This window comes from Vanessa tameamea, chromosome 11 (genome assembly GCF_037043105.1).
Source record: "Vanessa tameamea isolate UH-Manoa-2023 chromosome 11, ilVanTame1 primary haplotype, whole genome shotgun sequence".
Classification (NCBI taxonomy): domain Eukaryota; kingdom Metazoa; phylum Arthropoda; class Insecta; order Lepidoptera; family Nymphalidae; genus Vanessa; species Vanessa tameamea.
Genome location: NC_087319.1, coordinates 1,139,392 through 1,167,022, shown reverse-complemented (window position 1 = coordinate 1,167,022; position 27,631 = coordinate 1,139,392). Strand labels below are relative to the sequence as shown.

Here is a 27,631-nt window from a genome sequence, read left to right as displayed (position 1 = left end):
TTCATTTAAACCGAATTTCGTTAAACGAAAAGAAATATGTAATATCTGAAAAATTTCAAGTTGGTCAAAATATTTATTGGGATAATTAGGAATCTGTTATAAACATAGATTAACTTAATAGATGTATTAAATAACATCATTACACATTAACAGGCTGTAAATTTCCGACTGCTGGGCTCCTCTCCCTTTAAAGAGAAGAAGGTTTGGAGCATATTCAATCACGCTGCTCCAATGCGGCTTGATGGATACACATGTGGCAGAATTACGTTGAAATTAGACACATGCAGATTTCCTCCAGCACGAGATGAATTATAAACACAAATTAAGCACATGAAAATTCAGTGGTGCTTGCCTAGGATTGAACCCGCAATCATCGGTTAAGATGCACGCGTTCTAATCACTGGACCATTTCGGCTCTTATGTTTTAAATGATTATACATTATTAGTGCATTAAAAATGCTTGCTTTTCTATTATTTTAATTCCTTTAAGTGGTTTCATTTAATCAAAATATCGACTTCATTTTTATGAATACAAAAAACGTCATCTCTTTTTATCTCTTTCGTCTACTCCAAAGAAAACTTTAAGAATCTAAGATTTTTTTACTATAAATTTTATAGATTTGAGCGAATATTAACACCGAGGTAGTTTACGAGGGCTTCTGAGTCGAAAAATTTCCGTTCTCAACTATAAATCTTATGAAATTAAAACTTGGCTTGGACGTTACTTATCTACAGAGACAAAAGCATAAAATTGGATTTTTAAAAATCTATTACCGAGCGAATAAGAGATAACAAAAGATGTTAATATTAAAATATACATATATACATAAAGTTAACTCAGTATTATACTGGATCGAAAAAAACGAATACTGAACGGCGGGTGCTTCCCGAGAAAAAAAATGGCCAGTGTGTTATTAAAAAAAAACAAACATTTTCATTATCGCTGTTTAATCGAAACCCGTAACCCGTTTTACGGAAACATCCATTTTTCCGGATGAAAACCCAATCGATCAATAACCTATCCCGGTACAAAAAATGATTCTTATCCTATGTGAATAAAGAAAAAAACTAATAAATAAACTTTCGCATTTATATAATAGGGATTAACATTTTCACCCCAAGTCGTAAATCCTAAACATAAATCCGGATAATATCAGGAATAATTTAAAAGGATTTCGCAGTAGACCGCTGTGATTACACAAAAACATGCTCAGCACAAGTCCCGGTAACTCAAACATAATAAAAAGGCATCAGCGCTGATTACGCGGTCTCATTTAAATAATTATGTACCGAGTAAAAGTGAAAAGTTTGCATCAGAAACGTTTTATAAGCCGCTACACAATAAACATAATTTGACCTTGAAATATATTCTCATTGAGCGTAAATTATATTACATTTAATAAATATAAGTCATTTCATAAGTACACGATCTTTGAATAAAATTAATTCCGTATATACCTAGATCATTTTATAAAACAATTAAATAATAAAATTAATACAAAGTTCCAAATAAAAAGAACCCAGAAAATTAATTAAAAAGCGATTTCAGCCCTGCACACATTTTAAGCTATTTTGATTCGCTCCGTCCATTTTAACAACCGTCATCTTGAGTTTCTTAACTGTAACAAGTTCTGTGCAACTAGTTATCTTCTGACGGTAGTTAAACTGTTTGTTCAGCTGAAGATATTACTTCTCGGCTTTGTTTATCGTAATTAGCATATCTTTATTAAAAGACTTCGCATTCGAATCGTTGCTAAAATTTTAAGAGAATGTTTTAAATTTTAATCAATATTAAGAATATTGGATGTTTTATATATTATGATGAGCTATATATATTTGCACAGATTCTTTATGGATTGTATATTTACACTTCTCTTGTGTATCAAATCTCACGAGGTCGCTATTAGTGACAAGGCCGCCATTGCATGCTATTTTATTATCCTCTAGTCTCCGGATATGTATGAGTTACACCATGTGATTTTCTGTACCCCTGACAACGTGTAGGAAAACTCTCATGATGAGTTAAGTAGTTAAAACGTGAATGTGTCACCTAAGAAGACATGGTGACGTAGAGTTTGTAAATATGAGAGAAATGAATGTCGACGATCAGATTACGAATAACCGAGGAGAATAAAACGAATAGACTTGGTGTTCTGTCCCAAATAATTTGAGACAAAGTCAAGGGATAGAAGAAGACGGGAAGCGTTATAAACAAACTCACATACGCAATAATAATATGATTTAGGATTTATCCGTGAAACTTATTTTCGTAATTGAGTACAATAAAGATGCAATCGAACTCAATATCATAAATATATAAATTATACAGAACTTACACGAAAAACTTTTGGTTAGATATAACCACATCTTGTTTTAGTTTCATTCGAGAATTGGCAATTTCTAAAAGTCAGGCTATAAAACCCGCAGACGGAGAACCATTTTCATTGGCGGATAGAAAAGCTTTCGATATGCGAGAGCTTTTTAAAACGCATTACATTTTATTGTCTGACGATAGTTACACCGTTTGCGTAGAACTCTAGATAGCTGACCATTTCTGGCCGCTTTATATCTGTAGCGATTATTCTACTTACGGGGAATGCCGCTGTGACCAAGTAATTGAGCAATAAAAATTTGCATTTATACTTTTATTTATATAAAGATTGCTATAATTGTCGAAGTATTTCGAATTTTAATATATTAAGTAATAAATTATATAAAATAACATCCTGCAAAGATCCCACTGTTGGTGTAAAGCCTCGTCTTCTGTTAAGGAAAAGGTTTTGAGACAATTTCACAGTGCGGCTAAAATTCAAGTTGATGTGATGACACAATCATGTGGCAGATTTTCATCCGTAAGGTTTTTTTGCGATGTTTTTCATCACTGCCGAGCACGAGATGAATTATAAACACAGATTAAGCACATGGGAATTCAGTGGCTAGGCTAGGCTAGGCTTGAACTCGTAAATAAACGATGAAGGTGCATGTGTTCCAGTCAAATCAAGTCTTTAAAAAACTAGATTTATCATATTTTATTTAATGAGGTTACTATTCATGACAAACAATACATAAATAAAAGTTACGCCACCCACTTCACCGATGAGAGAATAAAACATAATAAACTGACCGCATTTATTGTTTAACTGGAAACAAGTTCAGTTTAAATTACAACCATAATTATGTGGATACATTTTTGCACCAGTAAATAATGAACAATGCATTATAAAGGAATACTTTGTTGCATTTAACAAAAAGAGAGTGTTTTACTTTAATGAAAACTGACATCGTTTGTTTAAAACAAAATACCGTTATAAAATACGTAAAGTCTCAAAGACAAGGCTTCTACAAACAATACAAGCCAGAACATATCTTGCTAGTGGGTAAATTTCTTAAATTTTATACCTAATGATTAAGCTGCTGTTTCTTAGACATAAATATGGGCGAATATAATACTCTTAAGATCTTACCTTTGCTGCCGAGCAAGAGATGAATTTCATTATAAACACAAATTAAGCAATTAAAATTCAGACGATCTTTCCGTTGATAAAAGAAAAGTAAAAGAATATGTAAGTTAAAATTTACAATTTTATTTATTTGTAAAATATTTAGATTTCTACTTGGACCGTTTCGGCTAAATACCTATAACGTGATAAAAATTCAAACGAGATACCTTTTATATTTTACAAAAACGAATGTTATGAAGTAACTTATTTATATCGATGGAACACTTAAAAAATATTTTAAAATTAGGTTTATTTTTATATACAGCTAAAGTTTATCCTCGCGAGATACGGTTGAACTGTCTCACATTCTTTGTCTTTTGTTTAAAATGAATAATTCACCGCTCATTTATTGTTCGAGAACTTATTTTGAATAGTTGGAAACGTTTTCCCCTATCTCCGTTTAAATTTAAGATCTCTTACGTTCTAAAGGAACTTCAGTATAGTTAATACCCTTTGTATTTTCTTTTCATAATTCTCCAGAATATTAAAAAATAACTCTCGAAAAGTCCGAAGAAATATGTAAGTGATAAAAGTTTAATGAAAAATCAGATATTTTTCCAAAGGTGCAATATTTGTCGTTTTAGTAAAAAAATTATTAGTATAAAATATTTAGTCTGGGAATTCTGTACACAATGACGGTTGCACAGAGAGTCATCGATTCCCTCGGCATTTAACTCATACATAATGTTTCCAGCAAGAAAAGACATGGCAAATTGGATAATTAAATTAAAATGAAGTTAGGCACAGGGTTAAAAGAAAAGAAGATGGAACAAGGTGATAACCAAAGTGCGTCTAAGAATGAGATACATAAAAGCCACCCGCGAAGATGTTCACATATTCGCGGGTGGCTTTAAATAAGCCATAGGCCGATCATGCTTACGGCTAGCGCAATAATCAGAGTAGTGTCACAGATAAATTGATATACCCAGTGGCTGGAGAAGCCGATGTGAGCCGAGATGGCACAGTGGCTAGAACGCATGCATCTTAACCGATAATTGCCGGTCCAAACTCAGGCAAGCATTGTATTTTCATGTTCTTAATTTGTGTTTATAATTCATGTCTTGCTCGATGGTGAAGGAAAACATCGTGAGGAAACCTGCATGTGTCTAATTTCGACGAAATTCTGCCTCATGTGTATCCACCAACTCGCATTTGAGCAGCGTGGTGGAATATGCTCCAAACCTTTTCCTCAAAGGGGGAGGAGGCTTTAGCCGAGCAATGGGAAATTTACAGGTTTTTAATATTATGACGAAGATGAAAAATTTTTTTATTATTTACCACAGTAACGGACATGGACGGACGTGTAGCATCTAGCACGTGTAATTTTTTTATCATGTAATTCATTTAGTATCATTATTATCATTGTTGAGATAAAATAATTTTTGATGTTTTTTTATCGTCGCGTGATATTTTGTATCAATTATGAATTCATATGTAATAATTTAATATTAATAAATTGTAATGTGAGATTCAATAAAATATATAATAATTTATCTGAAAACCGAATTGAAATATTTTTTTCATTTCAGTTTTGTATTCCTCTTTGTATTTATGTCATCAATGTATAATTTATTTTAATTGCATATATTTTTAGCACATCATAAAATGAATACAATATCCAATGAGTGAACAAACTGGATTCGTTTGCTTTGCCTATTAAATACTGATAATTTAATTACTTTTGATAATTTTATTTTCATATATAAAATTCATACTCTTTTTGTCAAAATATTACACATCCTCTGAAATAACTAAAATAATGTTTACGTTATCACTTCAGTCGGTCGTCCCGAGACACAGACGTATCTGTTTATCTTTACTAGTTCCTGCTACTTCATCTAGGTGTTAGGTATATTTTTCTGGGATAGAAGCAACCTATGTACTATTCCAGTCTGTAATCAATCTTTGTGTCAAATTTCATTCAGATCCGTTTAGCCGTTTTGGTGTAATTGATTATCGAACATCCGTTCAATATCCAAGCTGATGCAATCATATTATTAAAGAAAAGATTTAGACAAATTGTTCTATTTAATTACAAAGATATCTCTTACAATCTGAGACACGTTCGGTCAGGTCGGTAAGGTCGATACAATTTTTGTCCATCTTTTCACCTTCGTATTACTTACCTAATAAATAGTCAACTGTCCTCGGATCTAACTTAGCTAGTTGTTCCCGCGAATGTATGTATTGGGCTCTGAGTCGCCTTCTTTTTTTCTCTCTTGCCCAGTCCTCTGCTAAGTTTCTACCATCTAGTCTTCTACCTTCTCTATTCGGATGCTCAGGATCTGGGGTTACCGTTGGTAGGAAGTGACGCCTCCCTCCTCCCATTATTACCTGTCAAAATTATAATTTTATTAAATTCATCAATCAACTCGATCAGTTAGTTGAAATCATAAAATAAAATTTAAATCATTTGTAAATAATACATTAATGAAAAAAATCATATTATTCAATATAAGCTTATGTAGATGATAAAAAATCGTCGAGCTAATACTCGTAGACTTCCAGGCAGGATGTGTTATATACATATATAATTGTATTTAACTAACATAACTTTGATTTTAAAATGTTAAAAAAGAGTAACTATTAAGTTTCTTGCCGGTTCTTCCCGGTAGTATCTACATTCCAAACCGGTGGTAGCTTCACTTAATATCATTTGTAAAATGACGATTCAAAGGTGTTTGTAAAAGCCTTCTTGAATAAATATATTTTGATTTTGATCAAAGTTTTGTTTTTCATTTATCGAAACTATATTAACAATATTAAAACTACTAATATTAGTATTATCCTCGAAAACATAACAATATTACACTAATAAATATACCGATATTTAAAATCGATGACGTGATTTCAAGATAATGACAGAAGCCGTTAGTATCCTAAAATATATGAAACCGAAAACTTTGATTTCTCCACTTTCAATTGAAAATATCTAACCGCACTTTATTATAATGTGCAAGTGCTCAAAAGCAAGTGGGTTCTCTATTCCCTCATACCCATAATTCGATGTAATGACAAACTGATATACTCAGAAATATTATACGCGAAGGACAAATGACTTTACGTACACTCCGAACGAAAAGGGTATGTAAACACTGTCTTCCAAATGTTTGTCTACTATTGATTATCATTTCTCTTTTGGATTTGAACTTAAGTAATATATGCAGCCGTATTAGCTAAACAACTCTAAGAGACAGTCAACATCACTACAGCACAAATTCCATACAAATATTTGATTGAATCTGCATTCATTGACTCAAAAGTAATAAAAACATTACACTATCTGCCATTGTATTTTGAACTATATGTACAACAGCCTGATTTTATATATCATATTAATATTTAAATCACGAATAATATTTGTTTAATTGCCATTACTCGAGTTAAAAACTTTACTATTGAAAAATTCAATCGTGACGTTGAACAAAGAACTATTTCATAAAATGCGACCTCAATCCCCTTTTACTTTCCATCTTGTATAGAAAAAAGGTTATTGGAAAAATAATTATCTTGCCCTACATCAATAGGCTGCCTTGGCCTTTACGTTTTACACGTAAATATAAAAAAAAAAAGCTTAACAAAGAATGTCGGGTAAGTCTTTTTTTAAATGTGGTCATTTAGAGAGAACTAAAATAGCCTGTAGCTAGACTACGCTACTTAGAGGTAGTGCTTTATACAAGCCCTGGATAGGTATGATAGGTACTACCCATTCCTCACATATTCTACTATCAATCAGCAATATTTTGTGATGTTCTGTGTTCTGGCTTCAAGGAAGTAAGCCAGTTTAATTACAATCACAAGTGACATATTATGGGTGCTAATATCTACGGGATTTGTAGTTAAGTTGTCCCCCCGGGACGAGAATGCCCTAATCACCACCGATAAGGCCCAAACCACCGAGGAGTTTCGAGTATTAAGTAAAAGTCAAGTTGGTACTCTGTAACAGCTATAAATCTGAAATACATTTTAACCCGGAATACTTAAACTATATTCGATACTATTTAATACTACACGGACGAACAAAGATTATTTTGCTGAATCATGTTCTACAATACATAAGCAAAGGCATAGCATTAATCATTCTAGATAGATGCTCAATTAATGATTAATTTTAATGACATACGTTTATACTCCTTCCAGGCTCATTTTCAACAAGTTGTAAGGCGATATCTTTACAGTCGCGTCTGACAGTCGGTGGCACGCGGCTGTCATCTTCCCAGTACCTCGAAGGCGCGTGCGCATACAACGCTGCTGGTGTTGCATGCGTGATACGCGCTGTTGTTACTATACCACTTGATTTACCTGTTATTATAAAAAAAACAAAAACAGCTTTTAAAAATCTCACTGCTCTGTTGTGGGAGAAGTTGTCTGGTAGTTATTCAACTTGCTCCAATGCGGTTTGGTGTTAAAACATATCAGACGTAATATAGAGGTTTCCCAACTATATTTTCCTTCACTGCTAAGCATGAGATTAAATTGATGCATGAGATGAATTAAAGACATTTGAGAACTCGCGTTCATATACAGTCAAACATAAATAAATCTATATTAATAAAGTATAGTTTATAAGTCATCTCGTAAGCAAGGAACGTACCGAGGACGCTTTTAAGTTTAACATGATATATTGTACCGGTTTCAAGATTAGGTGAGTGTTCAATGGTTTCTACGGTTGGTAGCGAATTGGCGATGTAAATAATGGCTAAAATTTCTTACGATTTACGCTAATTATCGCTTACCATCAGGTGGCTCATTTATTAATACGTTTATCAATGATATAAAAAAGGAGACAAAACATGATTATATCGGAATATGTCGAATTAAATCCATCCATAGCGGAATTACATCCAAACATTTAATTCGATGAGAATCGAGGATCAACAAAATATATTAATTTATATTATTCAAAAAACATCAATCAACAAAATTATTACTTATAATATTTTTAGTCGTATTTACTTACCAGCCTCGTGCGCCCAGTCGATCAGCGAAGTAACTTTGGAATTGATGGCAGAGGCGCAGTTGTTAAAACGACCTCCAGCGTCGAGGCCCAAGGTCTCATATCGAGCTTTCACTCCACATAAGAGGGCCGTTGCGCAGGCGGAGGATTCGCCCGTTTGAGCATCAATATTGTAGGTCTAATGACATACAAACGAAATAACTTATGTATACAGGAGTAAAGTCGGCACATCTGTGATTACACGCAGTCTTGTAACTTTGAAGATAATTTTGTTAAATTATATTAATAAAAGTAAAAAAAAACGTCAAATATTCCTTCGTTTTACGACGCAACGATTGATGTTAGCTGTTTTATCTTACTCTGCTTAAAACACACCACAATATTTACATTGATAGTTATTTAATCAAAACAAAATAGTAACACACGTTTATATATTGTTAATTATTGAATCAAAATATAAATAAATAAATAATAAATATAAATATTGGACAACATCACATACATTACTCTGATCCCAATGTAAGTAGCTCAAGCACTTATGTTATGGATAATCAGAAGTAACGACGGTACCACAAACACCCAGACCCAAGACAACATAGAAAACTAATTAACTTTTCTACATCGATTCAGCCGGGAATCGAATCCGGGACCTCGGAGTGGCGTACCCATGAAAACCGGTGTACACACTACTCGACCACGGAGGTCGTCAAAATATACTAGACGCTTATTTAGCTCCAATTTCAGAACATAATGCAATAAACGCCTGACACTTAAATCTTTATTAACGACTGACTTCGAGTAAATAAGGCTTCGTTTGTAATTAAGCAACCAATAAAAAAGTGATACGTAATAATAGTCTTTATTTTTACAAGAATGTGTTATATATGACTTATACACCAAACATCCTGACCCCGGAGCCTTTATCGCCTCCTAAGATAACACTATGTATTAACTTAGTTTTAATTAAGTTGGGCAAAACGCCATGTATATACAAGTCCCTTCTTGATCTTGTCCCGTAGTCTATCCGTATAATATAATTATACTAGACGATTTGTTTAGATTAGAAATTACCGTGGGATCAAAGAGAGAAGTTGCACTTTAATCTTAGAAACTGGACGTAACTAGCTAAATTACTATGGCTTAGAAGTTTTAATTGTAAGGTCAGTCCGTGTGACGTTGACTTTATATATTTCGATTAAATATTTAACTCGCATAATCTTAAAGATAAGTGCTCGTTAAGTATTCATACTAAGTATTGGACAAGTTTCATCGTAATAAAAATAATACGAAATATATTCATACATTTATTTATATTGCTTTTTAATAAATAAGTAATAAGATGTAAAATATGTATTGGTACCAATCTATAATCTACTTTAACATATATAAAAACTTTTTAGACAAACCTTTGCAAGAGCAACTGCGGGAAAAGTGTCCCAGACTAGATCCGCGTCTTCCCCTGATTGACCTCTCCGTTGTCCGCGCAAAATCCTAGCCGCTGTCGCTGTTGTTAAGCTCATACCGTCACCAACGACTAATATTACGTTCCTATACAAATAATATTATACATTTATACATATCCAATATACTAACTTGCTTTTGAAAATGAAAAAAATGTGATCCGCTTGACGCACATAACTATTATCGTGCGGTATCAAGTCTCAAGAAAAACTCTTTTGAGGATCGATTAAAGGGGCAATTATTATATGTAATAAGTATCTTAGGGCTGTCGAAACACTTGGCCTTTGTTGTAGTAGTGCAAAAAGCTTTATTAAAATTTTAACACCTCGCCTTATTGCCTACACTGGTGACAGGAGGGCTGGTTCGTTTTATGTCCAGAGGATCGGAATTGCGATTCGACGGGGAAATGCTGCTAGCATTCTTGCACCCATTCCACGCGGTCAAGATTTATACAGTAACAATTTTAATTCATATTTGTATATATTTAAGGAATTAATGTTAAGAATTCTTCGAGAAATTTATTTTATAATAATATTTATAAATTGCCTTGAGGTAAATAAATATATTTTTGATTACAAAGTATGGAATTTTATGGCTGAATGAGGTCGAATAATAATACGTATATTTTATTTTCGATATCATATCTTCTTAAAACAATTTCGATGATATAATAATACATAACACGCTGTTTAATTACCCACTATCTCGATAATTGAGTTGTTTCAATTGTTATTATATCGAAAAAAAAATATTAGATAGAAATATTGAAATCTACTTTTATTAAGAATATAAATATTAGTATTTTATAAAATAATAACTGAATTTGAATTTCTCTAATAAACGTTTATGCAAATAATTTCACTCTTAGTATAATCATAATCTCTGCTCGCAAGAAAACAAAGTAGGCGTTTTTATTTTTGCAAGCACAGCTGCTTAGAGCGTGAGCCGCTGATTACTTTTATAATTGTATTATTCGAGTCAAAATAATATTGCAAGAACTAACTATCTACGTTACTTATAAAGCTCAGAGAATATCGGGAATTGAAATATAATGTCAATAAAAAAATGTAAAATTAATTAGTGGAAATTAAAGAAAAATAAAAAAACACAATTGTAGGTTTTTTTTAAGTAGTCATAATTAATATTTCCATAAAATTACTAATATATTTATATGTCTCAAACAACTATACGTAAACTACTTATGCTAGTATTGGGAGCAATAACAGCCCAAGGAGATCAAACTTGCGAATTTCACATCGGTAAGCAGCCCGTATACCATAAACTATTGAAGCTAAGTTGTGCAAACTCTACGTGTGAAGTTAAAATATTCTAATCGGAGTTCAAAGTTGGTACGGAGAATATGTATTAGATAATTCTATAAATTTACGATTTCTACTGTATATATTATGCACTCGATGAGATTTATATTTAGAAACCACGTGAAATAGATTATAAATTTTGTGACACATGTGTCCCGGCTGTTAGTTTCAGATTTTAGTAAACGTTTATTTAAAAAAAAAATCGTTTTCTTATTTTAAATTGACATATCAAACGTTAAAGTCAACAAATTTGATATTTTTAACATCAATTGTTCTTTTTTTAAATACGAGCAAAGTTAAAAAAAAAAGATTTGGTTTGACCGTACAGCCCATGTTCCAGGTTTCAGACGTTACTTATTTATTTTTAATTTGTTTATTGCAATCTATATTAGCTTTACATTAAATTTACTCTTAAAAACTATCGATTTAAAGGTACGCTTAATTTAAGTAAGCCCACTTCAATAAAGTATATTATTATTGGGAATTTTCAAAGATTTACTGTTGCGAAAGTAAATCAATGTTACCATTAACATTTAACCTTTTTGTTGTAATCATTATGATTGAATTCTTAAACATGTATCTAACACGTAGGGCAAAATTTTAAGTAATACATTTTTTTTTTGTGTACTTTAAAAATTAAAAAAAAAAACCGTAATATCCTGTGTATCGCATAAGTTTCTGATATTAAAAAATTGACAATTCTTATGATTTCTAAATATTGTAAATACAATGTAAGGTGATTAATATACAAAATTGTTTTGAAATAAATGTACATATATTAAATTATTCGTTACTTACTTGGCCACTGGATTCTTCTCGGTCGCGTATAGGAGACGCTTTTGTAGCGTCTCTTGAGCTTGCGCATACCAGTACTGACGATCTGAAAGATTACTTCATCTTTATCTTTATATAAATCGATGATTGATGATATATATACTACCGTCCAAAAGCTTATAAGTACAAAACATACTACATACATACTATATGCGGTAAAAACTACTACCTTTACTATTTGCTATTCCTTACACGATAAATATCGTTAAAACAAAAGGATCGTCGGCTCTCATTAAACAATTTTTAACCATTTTCTAAATTATGACGAAACATATAGTTTATGACTTAACCCTGCGGTTACTTTTTTTTGTACTTTCACGTGTTGCTTTCGGTAGTATTTGTTGCTTTTAACATTTACGGGTCCTATTTAGTCGCTCTTGAGCATTTTGTGGTACTAATATTATCAGTATACGAAAATGGTTGATTACGACTTTTCCCGTAATTTTTCTTCCGAGAATGGTAAAACGCAAATGCAACGCGTCCATATATTGTATATTATATATATAATCAAATCAAATCAAATCAATTTTATTCAAGTAAATTTCACAACGAAGTGTTTTTGAATCGTCGATATTAAAAAACTACCACCGTTTCGGAAAGCAGCCTCCAGCGAGAAGAAACGGCAAGAAACTCGCATAGTTGCTCTTTTCAAATAAATAGATTTACAATGCTGTTTTTTTTACAAAAAATAGTGTCCTGCGATGAAACCCGAGCCTAAATCCAGGCGTTTTTTTTCTAAAAAGTACTCTTTTAATGAATAATCAGAATTATTTATTAATTTAGTCTCATAAACTTTTTAAATTTCGTAAATGGTAAATTGGTTACATTTCCCGGTATCTTATTATATATGCGTATACCATTGCCCAAAAACGTTCACTGTACCGTATGCAAACGGAAAGTAGGGGTTACAAGTTTATTCTTATTTCTTGTATTAATAGTATGTATATCAGCTTTTATGGAATACTTTTGTATACAACATGAAGGATGATATAACTATAGTTTAATATAAATGGATATTGATGTACATATCTGTTTCAGATTAATTGACTTAAACACCGAGTGATCAGGCGTGAAACCTGACAACCGGTAAATATTTCAGCATGGAAGTTCAGCTATTAACAAATTATATATTTATAGACCTGAATTTTCATGTGCTTAATTGTTGTTCATAATTCAGTGTTCATAGTTCAGGTAAAGGAAAACATCGTGAGGAAACCTGCATTGTCTAATTTCAACGAAAATTCTGCCACATGACTGTGTATCCACCAACCCGTATTGGAGCAGCGTCGTAGAATATACTCCAAACCGTGAGGAGGCCTTAGTCCAGCAGTAGGAAATTTACAGGCTGTTACTTGTGATAGACCTGAATGACTAATAATTATTGAAGTTGATGGGAGATAGTCTGATTATTTATATTAAATTATATAAGTGAATACTATTATCCATAGTACTCATCGTGTACTTATTTAATTACAATTGAAGTGAAGATTAACAAACCTTATTTCGGTACGATGTTAAGCTGTCATTAACACTGGTAGACGTTTGCTTACATCCAATATAGCAATAGTTTAATTCTCGTTTAATATAATCAGTATTAAATCTATACTAAAATGTTGGATAACTAAAGAACTATTCAAGGTCATTAAAAATTGAGATTGTTTTTATAGTATAGGTTGGCGGACGAGCAAATGAGAACTCTGATGGTAAGTGGTCACCACCGCCCATAGACAATGGCGTTGTAAGTGATATTGACCATATACTCCGGCGCTGAAGGCGCCGGAATACCCACTAAAAAACCAGCGGTACCCACTGCGTCTTTACAGGGGGGCATCACGGGATCGCTTGCGCATGCTATCATGACGCCCCGACGGTTGGCCCACCATGGGCCTCTAAGCTAGAGGAGTTCCCGGGGTACAGAGAACCCCCCTACTCCCGGCGACGCTTACAGTGGGGTGAGAAGGTGCGCATAGCGCTGATGCCTTCTCCCCGGTCTTCTTCGTCGGAGCGAATCCGCGGAGGCACTCTCCTCACGTGCCCGCTCCGCAGCCTCTTTCTGCGACTTTACACTCTCGCAGAAAGAGACCATCTCGTTCCAGCACCTCTCGCTGCCTAGCATCGCGGGTATCACGTTCGGCAACGAGAGATCTCCGCCTACTATCGCCACCAGGGAATGCCTCTGAGGCCTCCAGGCGTCACACTCCATCAGGGTGTGACGCGCCGTGTCCAATGGCGCACCACACGCGTGGCAGGCGGGCGTCATTTCCCACCTCACTGTCTGGTGCAGGTACTTACCGAAATAACCATGCCCGGTAAGCACCTGAGTTAGCCTGAACGTGAGTGTGCCGTGACTTCGTTTCAACCATCGACTCAAGTGGGGGTGGATCGCCTCCACTGTCGCCAGGTCTGCTGTTGAGGTGCCCAGGTCCTCCTCCCATCTGTGATTAAGAGCTCGTTGGGCAAGAGCCCTTACTCGCTCCACCTCCGCGGACCCTGGACGGTCGCTACTCGCTCTGGCTTCCACCCAGAAACGGTAAACTTCCGCGAGCACCTCCGCCAGGAGTTCCCAGGGTGGACCGCCCGCAAGAAGCGTCGCCGCCGTCCACGAAACCGTACGGTATCCACGTATCGCCCTCACCGCTACGACCCTCTGCGGTCTCTGCAGAAGCGCATGCCTGTTTACACACTGACTCAATCATGCTTCGAACCGGAATACAACAGTAATGAGTAGTCAAATATATTGAAATATCAGACAAAGATGATATCTATTTATTGTGTCGTTTCTTATAGGAAAGATAATACATCATTCATTTCATCAGACGTACACAATAACCATATTTATGTCTAGACTTTCAGATTTTACATACAGTTTGACTTTTGTTGAAAAGAAATATATCTCAATTTCCATCCCAAACAAATGTATTTGATTGCCCCTTTAGATCGGCTTATAAAACGACAGAAATACATACGACGCGACAAGACGTAAAGCTATCTGCGTATTTGGCAAAAAAATAATGAGTTATTCTGTCAATGGAAATGGAATTTTGAAATTGACAGTTAACACTCTCGTGGCTCTTGAAGCACTTTTATTTATTTATTTATTTATTAGGTTCGCTAACGTTTTTTACATTTGTCATTCTTACATAAATACACAATTAGGTATGTACATCCATAGATTATGTAAAATAATTTAAAAGCAAACACTACATGCTAATTAAACTATTAATTACAATTGCTTGCTACAACAACAAAAGTGAAAAAAAGAAAAAACGAAAAATGAGGAAAAGAGAAAAAAAATAAAATCTATTAAAACGTTTGTACACATATGTCGGCTTAAACATTACTCTGGTATATAAACATTTGTTTAGACTAGTAAAAGTTAACGAAATTTAATAATAATATAAGTACTAAAATATAATCATAAGTGTATTTTATTAATAATTTATTTAATCTTAATTTAAGGTAAAATAATAATAAAAAAAAAAATCATCGATTTATAAGCAAAAATTTCCATACTCATAGTGACTGGCAGACTAGGTCGTTGATGACTAACTTGCGAAAGGTGCTAAATGGATTTATGTTTATATCAATAAGTTTATTGATAGTGGCTCTGTTATATGATTTGCATATACGAGGAATGGGGGAGTTGGCGCCGAAGACTGTTCTGGTGCGTCGAGGCACAAGAGGTGTAATAGCTTAATGTGGCGCTCTGAAATTTATTTGTTCGAGTAAACTGGGACAATCTAAGCAATTAGTTAGTAATTTATATAGGAACATCAAATCAAGAAAATCTCTTCTTTTCTCAAGGCTCATCATTTTGAAAAATTGTAGTCTATTTTTATATGTTACTATTGTTTTCTGTATCTTAGTTGAGTAGGATAGGTGCCACGTGAATCTCTTTTGAATACGTTCCAATCTTAATTGATGGCAAGCATAATGCGGACGCCAGACAACACTACCGTACTCCAGATGACTTCGGACAAGGCTGTTATAAAGACAGATTTTTGTTTTAAAGTCCTTAAAAGTGCTTAAATCTAGACAATTTAGAGGCTTTACATTCCATTAAACAGACACCAATTTGTTACTCTATTTCAATCGCTCTGTAGTAAACTAGAATCACGTCAAGAACTAATTAATCTACTAAATTTTAAGTCGTCAGCATATAGGTAAGGTGTTGAATGCTTAAAACAGTATACAATATCGTTGACAAATATATTAAATAAAATTGGTCCGAGATGTGAACCCTGAGGGATGGCTTTATGCCGTTATTATATTAGTTTCAGAGCTAAAACCATTCATGACAATATAAAAGGAACATTCATGTAAATATGATGATATCCACTGTAGCACTGAGCCTGAGTATCCATAATGCGATAGTTCTTCAATAAGAACGTCGTGGGGCACTTTATCGAACGCCTTCTTAAAATCAGTGTATATGGTGTCCATCTGCTTCTGCGAATCTATCGCTTCAGATATTGAAGAGACAAAACTAACCAAGTTAGTGGTAGTAGACCTACCAGACAAAAATCCGTGCTGATGTTCAGAAACAAAACGATTAAAATGCATTTGAATGAGCGGACAAACCAGAGATTCAAATACTTTGGCGAAAACCGAAAGAAGTGATATGGGCCTATAGATATATATACCTTTCTCGTCTTCACTTTTAAATATTGGAACAACTTTTGCTTTTTTCCATATAGTTGGAAAAGTACCAGAGCGTAACGAGGCTGAGAAAATTAAATGTAAAGGTAGACAAGTCCCGCACTTTCTTAAGAATATTGGCGGTATGTTATCTGGTCCCGCTCCCTTTAAAGTATCCAGTTCTTTTAGTTATTTTAAGTTATCATTCTGACTTATATCTATAGTTGCTAGATTTTCGCTAATACCCAAATAGGGAAACTTTCGTAAGTAGAAAGTAGAGTCTGAACCATAGACGTCATTTGAATCACCATAAATAGAAGCAAAAAGACTCGAAAACATATTACATATATCAATGCCACTAGTAGCTGTTTCAATTCCATTACTCATGACAGATGGATACGTGTTTGAGTTACTACGCTTACTCTTTAGACAGGTCCAGAATGTTCTGGGATTTTTCTGAATTTGCATTTCGAGGTTGTCATTGTACTTGATGTAGGCCTCACGCGTTATGTCATTACATCGGTCACTCAGTATTCTGAATTCTATTTCATCCATCGTGTTATTATATTTTTTAAAATGCTTTAGCATTTTATGTTTTTCCTTTATTCTTTTCGCAACCTTATTATTTATCCATGACGGATACTTATCGTTCTTAACTTTTTTAGAAGGAACATATTTGGTGATAGCTGTCTGCAAAATCTCGTAAAATACTTTGACTATGTCTTTTATATTATCAATATCTAATATATTTCGCCATACGATTGCCCTTAAGTATTTATTAATAGAGTCGAAATCAGCCTTGCGGAAGTTTAATCGCTCATATGACGTATTAATTTTGAGTGTGTGTGGTCTGACATTAGGTATGTTGATTTCAAGGGGTGGATGCAATAGGTCAATGTTACAAATAGGACTATATGAATAGCTAACAGAACAAGCGGGTAAGTCTACGAAAACAAGATCAAGAATCTTTTGTCTGTTGTTAAGAATAGAGTTACATTGTCGGAGCCCATTTTCGCATATAAAATCAAATAAATTTTGATTTGTGAGAGACCTATTACTACTAGAAGAGTTCAGAGATGAGTTCCAGGTGATATTGCTTAGATTAAAGTCGCCAATAATACAGGTAAACATGTTATGGAGGTCTGAAACTTTTTTGCAATTATTCAAAAAAACATCCAATAGGCACCTATTTACAGGTGGTAGAAGATACACACCACATACAGCTATGTGACGAATACTGTAAAGATGTGGTAAATCAACAACCACCCACAAATCCTCACAATCGCTTTCCTACCCACTTACTCTATCAGAAGTTATGCTTTTTTTAATAGCAATCAACACTCCACCGCCATCCGTTTTAGTACTAGGTTTAGAAGTATGTCTGTCTCGTCTGTATACTTTATAACGAATATCAAACAGCTCACTACTTGAAATAGAATCATTTAACCACGTTTCTGTCAAGATAATGATGTCATAATCATTAACAGCTATATTACGGTAAGCATCTTCCCTCAATTGAGAGTTGAATTGTACAATGATAGACCTAGGCCGGGTACTTTGACGGTTGATTTTTGCAACTCTGGTAATATTCATAATTTTATCAGTGATTTTGTCCATTCCAATAGCAGAGCCTAAGTGCTCTATGATATTGACCAGGTTTTAATTTTTTCTTTCTGGTACACATTGCAACTCCAAGTTGTTGGGTCTCGATTTTTGTTTGAGGTCATTTACACGGGTATTCAAGGTAGTTATAGTTGACTACAGTTTATTATTTTGATCTTAAAGATCCTTCAAAGCCGTTTTATTTACACGATGCTCCTTCATAAAGTCTTCGTACTGGTTGTTAAATCTCCCTTAAAAACTTCAATTCACCATTCACAACATCTTTGATAGAAGACGTTATTTGTGTGAGCATTTCCTTCATTTCAGTCTTCACTATTTCACTTACTATTATGCGAAAATCGTCCTGTTGAGTAGAACTTGTATATTCCGGCGATGAAGCAGCAACTCGTTTAGTCGACCTTTTCGTTACATTGTGTTCGCTGCCTAACATCATATTTTTACCGCATACTGGTGTGTTGTCGTTTTTAGCTTTCTGTCTTTTTGGTGTGCAAGAGGGGCAATTCGATTCCGAAGAATGTTTTATATTAGCACTTGTACATAACTGCCCAGTCGACTTTAAACATGCGCGGTGATAAGCGCTTTTGCATTTAGTACAACATATATAATCTTCGTCGCCTTTTGCTTCCTTATAGCAGTTCCACTGTATCTTTGACATTTTTTTTTTTTTATGTACTTTTACCTTCTTATTATGCTGTGCTGATATGTATTCGTTTTTGCAGAAATGTACTAAAGTGAATATTCAATTTCAAAAATGGAAAACAATCCTCAACGCCCAGAGGTTTGAACCGTGACTTTTTATATATGAAGTCAGTGCGTTGCCCGCTGAGCTATGTCATTCTTAGGACCAGATGTGAAAAATGTTAACCATTATCAAAGATACTGAATTTTTGTTTGTATAATGCGGGTAATTATAACTACATAACAGTTGAACTATAAGTCTGAATCCAATTTATGAATAATTAAAATATGTAATGGAATATTTAACTTAAGTGTTATATTGTGCTATGAATGTCTTATCACTTATTTCACTAGACACAACTTATTGAAGCTTTCACTCAGAAGTTCGATTACTTCGTTTTCTACTTCACTTTTTTATTTAATAACTTGACGAGAGCACTGACACACGACTTGCTTGCACGATGCGCGCGCGCGAAAAATCACTTAAAACTTAAATTGTTTGTCTTGGGCCCGAAATATCTCCAGTAGTTTGGGATTGCCAGGACTATTCCGTGACAATCCCGAACTACTGGAGAGACTGAATACACCTGCTTTGTGTACACTTTTTAATATCTTCTGCTTCTAGCTATTCTCCGTTGTGTAATGCCGAGTCAAATCAGTCTAGAGGACATCGTCATATTTATTACACAAACAAAATAACAAATGATTAGTATACAGCTACCATATTTACTTAAATACATTTTAAAATGTCTTTCTGACAAGTAACGCACGTACGCAACACACGTAACAAGCAGCGGGTAGGTTTAACAAGATGATTTTTCGTACAGGATTTTTTTTATAGAGTGAAAAGAAGCACTTTCGCAATAGTAAATAAATAAGCACGAGTTTTTGAAAATTCATCCCCTAAATGGGTTAAATAGTAAATAAAAGTTTGTATGGATTGTTCGTCATTATTGAAAATTAGAATTTTGTTATTTAGGCTTCTTTTCATGAGTAAAAGACAATTGTTAAAACGCTTTTGTCCTATAAGGCGAATAAATGAAGGATGAAGATTAGTATGGAATTCATCGTCATTTTTGTACTGCCAGATATAAAATATGATCTAGAGGCAACGCAGGTCACAAAAAAACTCTAATACTTAAGAATATTAAGTGGGTTTCTGAAAACCGCTTCCAATTATATATTTCATCGGGTATACAGCTAGTTTAATTAAAATTAAATAAATCTGTACAAATAACTTTACTTACAAACGATCTTTACAAAATAAATCGAACGATTTTTTCAATTGAAAATAGAAAAGTTTATAAACACAAATCACACTTCAGCCTGTATGTCTGTTTAACCGCAACTAACAAATAAAAGTAAATACCTAGTGAAACGAAAAGTTGTGATTGTCGTCGATGGTCTGATCCGCAATTGTCACAAGAAATAACATCAAAGCGATCTACGAATTCCACATTTCTTCTCCACTCGACCATTATTATTTTTAACCAACGACTCAATTCTGACTTCAGAGCTGTTTACACATCATGGACCTTTGAGAACTACATCACGCACACAACGACCCATACTTACACAGACATACATAAACATATTATTTTATTACTTAGAGATATACCTCAATGCGATTAAGCGTAAAAATAAGCAGCTTTCTCTGAAGATATTTTCATGTGAATAGGTCACATTTATATTTAATTTATTCAATGAAGTAAAAGTTAACTGATGGCTATTAAATATCCGGTTCCTGGGTTAAGGTCTTCCATACCCTTGATAAGATAGTTTGGAACTTAATCTACTGCGGGTTGAGGGACACCGTTAAGTTGCGTTCTGTTTATAAACAAAGATGAATAATTACCATATGTTTCCTTAACTTCTGCATTCATTGGTGCCGGAGATAGGACTCCATTGTTGATCGTGCACATCATGATCACGATGCAGCACCAAGCACTCATGATTAAGAAGATTCATCGGTGCTGACGATCTTTCCACAGGCACGAAAGAACTGTTAAAAATTTCGCTGGTACAAGCAGCTTTGAAGTCTCCTTATCCATTAGTCTGCAACAAAAATACATTTGTAGTTTATAATTTTGACTTGTTATAAGGCTGTAAATTCCGAGTTTCTTGGTATATATCCCAAGTCAGGCCTGTAAAGAGTTATTAAGGATTTGGTCCAGGTTTAATAATACTCTACAAATATAGTTGGTATATTTTATATATTTTGATAGTTGTTTCTACATCATATTTCTCGGAGAGGTAAAAGCACAATACCTGAACTATCTATAATGTGTTACTTGGTGGTAGAGCTTTGTGCAGTCTGAGTAGATACCACCCAGTCATCATATATTCTACCATCAAATAGCAATAATTGTTGGGTTCCGTTTTCCAGGGTGATAGGGCCCTTGTAACTACAGGCACAATTAGTTTAGGGGGGAAAGTTACGTAAGATATAGTTAAAAAATGTATACGACTTCAATGTCTATGAGTACTGGTGACCGCCATAGCGTGGTCCATTTACCCGTCCTTCTCAATTAGTAAGTATAAATTGAAATAGGTTTGGGCACTTTCCACTAAACATGAGAGATTTACTTATATTGGCGTCTCATTTATTCGTTAGAGCTATCAGATACAACTACTTCTGAAAGTGCATTACCGAGCAACACAATTTAAGATAAACTTTAAACGTTAACTTGACCCTAATCGGACTTCGTGATTGTTTATAAATACTTATATTGTTATGTTCTAACATTCGAAGTACATATATATATATATATTTTGTTTGAAAGTAATCGTTCTATATTAATTTATATTATTTCAGATGATATTTTATTTAGTTCATCAAGCATGCGTCAAGCATCATTCGTCAAGTATACTCGTGTTGTGGCTTAGTAAAACCCCCGATAACAAATGGAACAGAATTGAACCACAATAATTTATACAAAATGATTTAAAACAATTGTAATATCCAATAATTTAAATTAAACATCGAGTAAAATAGGTCAGCTATTTAATTTATCTTAACAAGCTAACCCTGCGGCTTTACATACCAACCGTCACCACCATTTTAATCTTGAAGGATGAATTATAAAAAGTAACCTTTATCTTTTCCCAGAACTTAACTATATTCATACCAAATTTCATCGAAATCAGTTCAACGGTTTATATGAGTATAGACAGACAGACAAGCTCAAAATAAAAAGTGGCAGTCTGTTAATTCCCACTACAAGACGAAGGTTTTATCTTTTTTGAGAAGAAGCTTGAAGCTTTCTAATTCGCGGTTAAACATGTAAAATTAATCCCACTCATGAAGATTCACGATCTGCTGCTTCACTAATGAGAACGAGATTGATTTTAAATACAAATTAAACATATGAAAATTCAGTGCCTGGGTTTAAACCTGCAATTTTCAGTTAATATTAACATTTTCTAACCACTGAACAATCTCGGCTTTTCGACGAAATATAACAAGATATTTTTTCCGCATAAATAACAAACTTCTCAACTCATGCAAACAAATATTTCATCGTGCGAAGTTTAATCTATCTGACTGTACATTTGAGGTAATATCCTGGAACAATTCGTATGTTTTGTCAACTCATTTGAAGGGAGATTGTTTGTATGTTGGAAATATAATAATAGCTATGTGGCTGACACGCCAACTAATAAGGGTAGAATTACATGCGGCAGATTTGTTAACGCAGAAAATTATTGTCACGTACTGCACGTATTTTCTCAACAAATACAACAAAACCTCGTCGTCACATTTTGTTAATGATCCATTTTCCAAAATGAGAATTGTACTTCATTTAAAGAGTATTTTCAAAGTACTCTTGAGTCGCATTTAACAGAATTGATAAAATTTAAAGCGGTTCACAATATATATACACAGGGTTATTGTTAATTCGACATATTCTCGTTAGGAGGTGATAGGGGTCACTATTTGCGATAATTTTAACTCCCATATGACATGATGCAAAAGTGAACCATTTTTGAGTTATCGCGTTTTTTAGATTTTTTCAAAATAAGTCAAAAATGCAACTTTAAAAAATTTATTTAAAAAAAGTATCTACTTTTTTCTTCTGATTTATAAAAACGATTAAACACTGGATATTTTTCAATATTTAAACAATAGTTATCGGTTCAAATTTAAAATGCGAGACGGAAAACGATATTATTTCAATATTTTTTTTATTTTTTTCCATCAAATATGCCTAAAAAACAAAAAAAGAACATTATGAAACTTGTTCTGCAGATTATTTTAAAAACATAAACGTTTACTTAGCTTTCCGAAAATGTATAAAAACTAGGAATTTATTCCAAACCAACCGAAATAAAATGATCAGAAAGGACGCTAGTGGAAATTCGTATTCGAACATGACCGAATTCGTACTAAAGGTCCCTCTTTAAAATTCCCACAAAATTGTTTTAAAATAATAACCAATGTAAAAAAAAAATACTTATTTACTTAATACAAATTTAAAATAAAATTTAGATACATAAACAGTTCAGTAGCTAAGTTACAATTAAGATATATACCGAGCAAAAATCACTGCGTAATACCAAATTGCTTTCCAAACAACATCTTACAAATAATCTCAAATATATAACAACATCGCTTAAAAACATACAAAACCAAGAAATAGTTAAGCGACCTTTTCACCTTTTAGCCAATTAAGGAAAAGTTAAGGAATAAACAGTGTAAACACTACACAATATAAAAAGATTAAAAATACATATTCAAACACTTATACTATTTAGTTCAACAGTATTAATATACCAAAAGCCCCGAGCCCAAATAGATTGGGACACGGGCAAAGAAAAATATTAATTGATCAATAAATAAATTAGTGTTATTGTTAACATATATTTAAATAAAACTTAATAAATGTATTCCATTTTTAAATTTGTTATGGAAGCATTAATTATTGATAATCAAACTAAAATACAGATCTGAGAAAAACCGGCGAAAGAAACTCAATGGATTGATTTTTTTTTCAGAGATCTATCACATAGGTATCTATATCCTCGTCTGTACGTGGAAGCTCAGAAAAGCGCATAATTCTGTAAATCGATCGAATCAAATTGTGCGTGCGCAACATAGCGCATGTAAACCAATAGTTTAATTTATTTAATTTAAGATTTTATTTCCAATATATTCAAAGTTGTTGATTGATTGACGGTAATACGTATATATTTATAGAAGAAAGTGAAAATTGATCAGAAAATTACGTTATATTCATACATAGGTTGAGGAGAAAGTGGTCTATCTGCGATCTTTAATCTCAACCTGTTTGTGTTTGCAACTAATAAATAAAACAAAACAATACGACAAGACGTATTCCGTTGTTTACGACGACAGCAGAGCAAAATAAGACCCGTAAATAAATCCTAACAAGGATAGTAGAACAAGTAAGTTTTAAATGAGATTGAATTCTTTTCATTATTATTTTGCTCAGCTATGTATTCGCCCTCTTTTAACTTTTAGATAGTTCCTTTGAGATTAGACATTTCTAAGTCCAATAGTGTGGCTTTTGGAATTCGGAGCGAGTACCAAACTCCATCCTTTCGATATAAGTTACAAACTTAAGTTCTCAAATAAACAAAATCAGTATCAGTCGATATGTTTATATTAAAAACGATTTCGAATCGCGTCATCGCGTCGTTGATGTTACAACGAATAATAATCGTTAATTTTATACGTATGTATTATCAACGTCTTAACAATGTTTTAAGTTTCTGTTTTTAACTCGTCGTTTTTGTTGTATTTTCTTTGAAAATTAGAACACAACTGGAACGTCGTAAGTTTTAACGAACCTTATATTTACACTTGCTCACTGAACCTTCCTGTTTTAATACAACTAAATATGGCTGTGTCGTTTGGCAGTTGTATAAATTGTTGTAATAAATGGGAGTGGCCCCTCCATGAATAAATGTGGAATTAACCTTTCCGTTAACAAAGCTAATTAATTAAAATTCGTATAATAATACTAGTGACGCTTTGCGCAAACATAGACTACTTAAAGAGTAATATTTATATCTAACGATGTTGTAAATTAATTTATAAATCATATGGATACAGGTGAAATATAATAATATACTTAGATATCAAGGTACTCATGGTCACACGTATCCATAAATAGATACTAATAATATTTTATACTCCAATAGATGGAATCAGATTTAAATTTTACAAGTAATGTGCATTGCTAAGATTTTGTTGAAAATGTATTCTAAAGCTAAATTTTCAAGTCAATTATTTTTTTATATTTTAATATGTAGCTTCGAGAAGAATTATATAGTAATACTAACTACATCTGCTGCTGCGGCTAGTATTTATTATAGTATTCTGACGTGAAAAAAGTATTCCTTTTGAACGAAGTTCTTTTAAGCGGCTTATACTTACCCAATGTCCTCATTCACATAGGATTTTTATTAAAAAATTTAATGTTTGTTATTTTATACTCAAACGTTTCTAATTTATATAATTGTGTATTTTATTATTTAAACAAACAAAGCGAAAGCAACTTCATTCGAAACCAATATACTTCTCGTTTTTTTTTTATTATAATCATATTACTCGAACTATTATAGCGGCCTATGAGCTTCAAAATAAAACCTCCAGGCTACCCAGATAGTCACAAAACTATCAATGTCAATCCAAACCCTTCAGTAATAAGCACATACAGAAGAATCATACATATGCATACAAGGATTATCTTTTTTAAAACAACTTCGTCGCACGTTAATGTGGTAATATTACCTTTTTAACTTTTAGCAAGAAAAACCGCGACAGATAGAGCCAGTTAAGTAATAAAACTATGAAACATAAATGGGGAAAAAACTTTAAAAAAAGTTTTAATAAACCTGTCTAATTAACGAAGTTACTGTCTACTGTTAAGGAACTTATTCCTGAGTCATAATTATAAAAATTCTACTGATTACGAACATTTATCTACCACTGTATTCGTTTTATGGAACTATTACTGGGGAAATTGTAAAAACCATTTGAATTTTCATATTTAAAAATGGAACAACTTTTATCATTCATTTCGATCATTCTGACAAGTTCGTTCATTCTGCTCCCATCTCTTATATCTGGACTTTTAGTATAGAAACTCCTTGGGTGCCAATTTCTACGTGTATTGTTTGAGCGGAACTTTTGACGTGTGTATTGATTTTGTTGGATCTTTTTTGTATGGATAACTGGAAGTTTAATCCAATCTATTTACTTAATTACTAATCATGTGTAATTATAATGCAAAATATATCTTGTAATTTTTTTTTAAAAGATTATTTAAAATGTATAATAATTCTATTCTCTTTTTATAAATGTCATAGACTCAAAACGGTTCAGACACCTGTACTAAGTCGGACGCTTATCAATTCCCTTATAATAATAATATTGAGAGAGAATAAAGATTGTCTCCGGTGCGTTGCAAGCTCATTCTAACAATCGTAAAAAACAGACTGTAGATACATATCCCTGGAGCTACAGCTGAGCTTGGGCGTCCCATCCTTTTTTAGGAAAACTTACTCCACCACGCACCAATTAAAAACATGAAAATTCAGTAGTTCTTTCGTGGGATCAAACCTGCCATATTTGTCTAAGATTCGCGTCGTCTTGACACTAGGCTATCTAGCTTAGATATATAATCGATATGTAATCGCAAGCTTTAAATAAGACATTTCTTGTAGTCTTCATTGAAATTATAATTATTTTTTTTTGTGATATTATATTCTGAATGCATATTTTATACATATATTATTGTGATATATATACTCAAGTATTCATAAGTATTTTTCTCAATAAATGGCGATGGGATAGATAATTGTAATAATTATAATGAAATTTGTAACTTCTGTTATATCCATAGTAATATTATAAATTTGAAAGTCTGTCTGTTACCTCTTCACGCTAAAACCGCTGAACCAAGTTAATTGAAATTTGGCGGTTTAGGTGCTAATTGCGCGCGGATAAAGCCGCAGGTTCAGCTAGTAAATGTATAAAATAATTAAGCCCGAAGGCTAAGTATTTTATTTGCATTAAATTATAAAACGTATGTTGTTGTAATTGGTTGAGAAGAGTAACTACTGATTTTGTTGAGTGAGCCAGTGTAACTACAGGCTTCGTACTAGAGACTTCGTATTTAGCTCGTGAAATGATTACGATCGAGTTATGCCATTTTGATTTTCGACATTAATGATACGCCATTTTGATACGTGTGTCCTATATTTTTTTTAATCAATAAAGTCAATTTCGCATAGTATATACTGATATTTTACGCTTATGTTCTGAGGAGAGTTTCTTCTTATAGAGGATATCTAAATAAGAACATTGTTAAATCTTTTGACAAAATGTCTACTCGTAGGTAAATTCGTATACTTTTTATATGAAGTCAATTAGTTATTGTATACTAGCACAGAAAATTAAACAAGGTTTACTTGGGTTATTTTCTCATATTTTTTTATTACGTCATTTAAAAAGAAATCCGGCTTAAGTGATTTTTGTTGCGTGATTTAATCCAATGACCTTTTCTGTGTGCTGAAAATACGTAACAATTATCGTAGGGTTTCGAGTTAATTGTAACAATTTACATATAACCCTGCTCATTTATGAGGCAATT

General features: G+C 33.0%; 1 protein-coding gene across 1 annotated transcript in view; it reads right to left on the bottom strand.

The window, feature by feature from the left end:
* Window positions 1–27,631, bottom strand: part of LOC113400886 (alkaline phosphatase-like) — an 89,161-nt gene that overhangs the window by 3,659 nt on the left and 57,871 nt on the right. The window contains exons 2-7 of the mRNA XM_026640561.2: window positions 20,866–21,065; window positions 12,036–12,117; window positions 9,864–10,005; window positions 8,461–8,635; window positions 7,624–7,802; window positions 5,627–5,834 (exon numbers count right to left, since the gene is read on the bottom strand). Of these exons, the coding sequence (XP_026496346.1) occupies window positions 5,627–5,834; window positions 7,624–7,802; window positions 8,461–8,635; window positions 9,864–10,005; window positions 12,036–12,117; window positions 20,866–20,962 (883 nt within the window). The 5' untranslated portion in view covers window positions 20,963–21,065. The remainder of the gene's footprint in view (window positions 1–5,626; window positions 5,835–7,623; window positions 7,803–8,460; window positions 8,636–9,863; window positions 10,006–12,035; window positions 12,118–20,865; window positions 21,066–27,631) is intronic.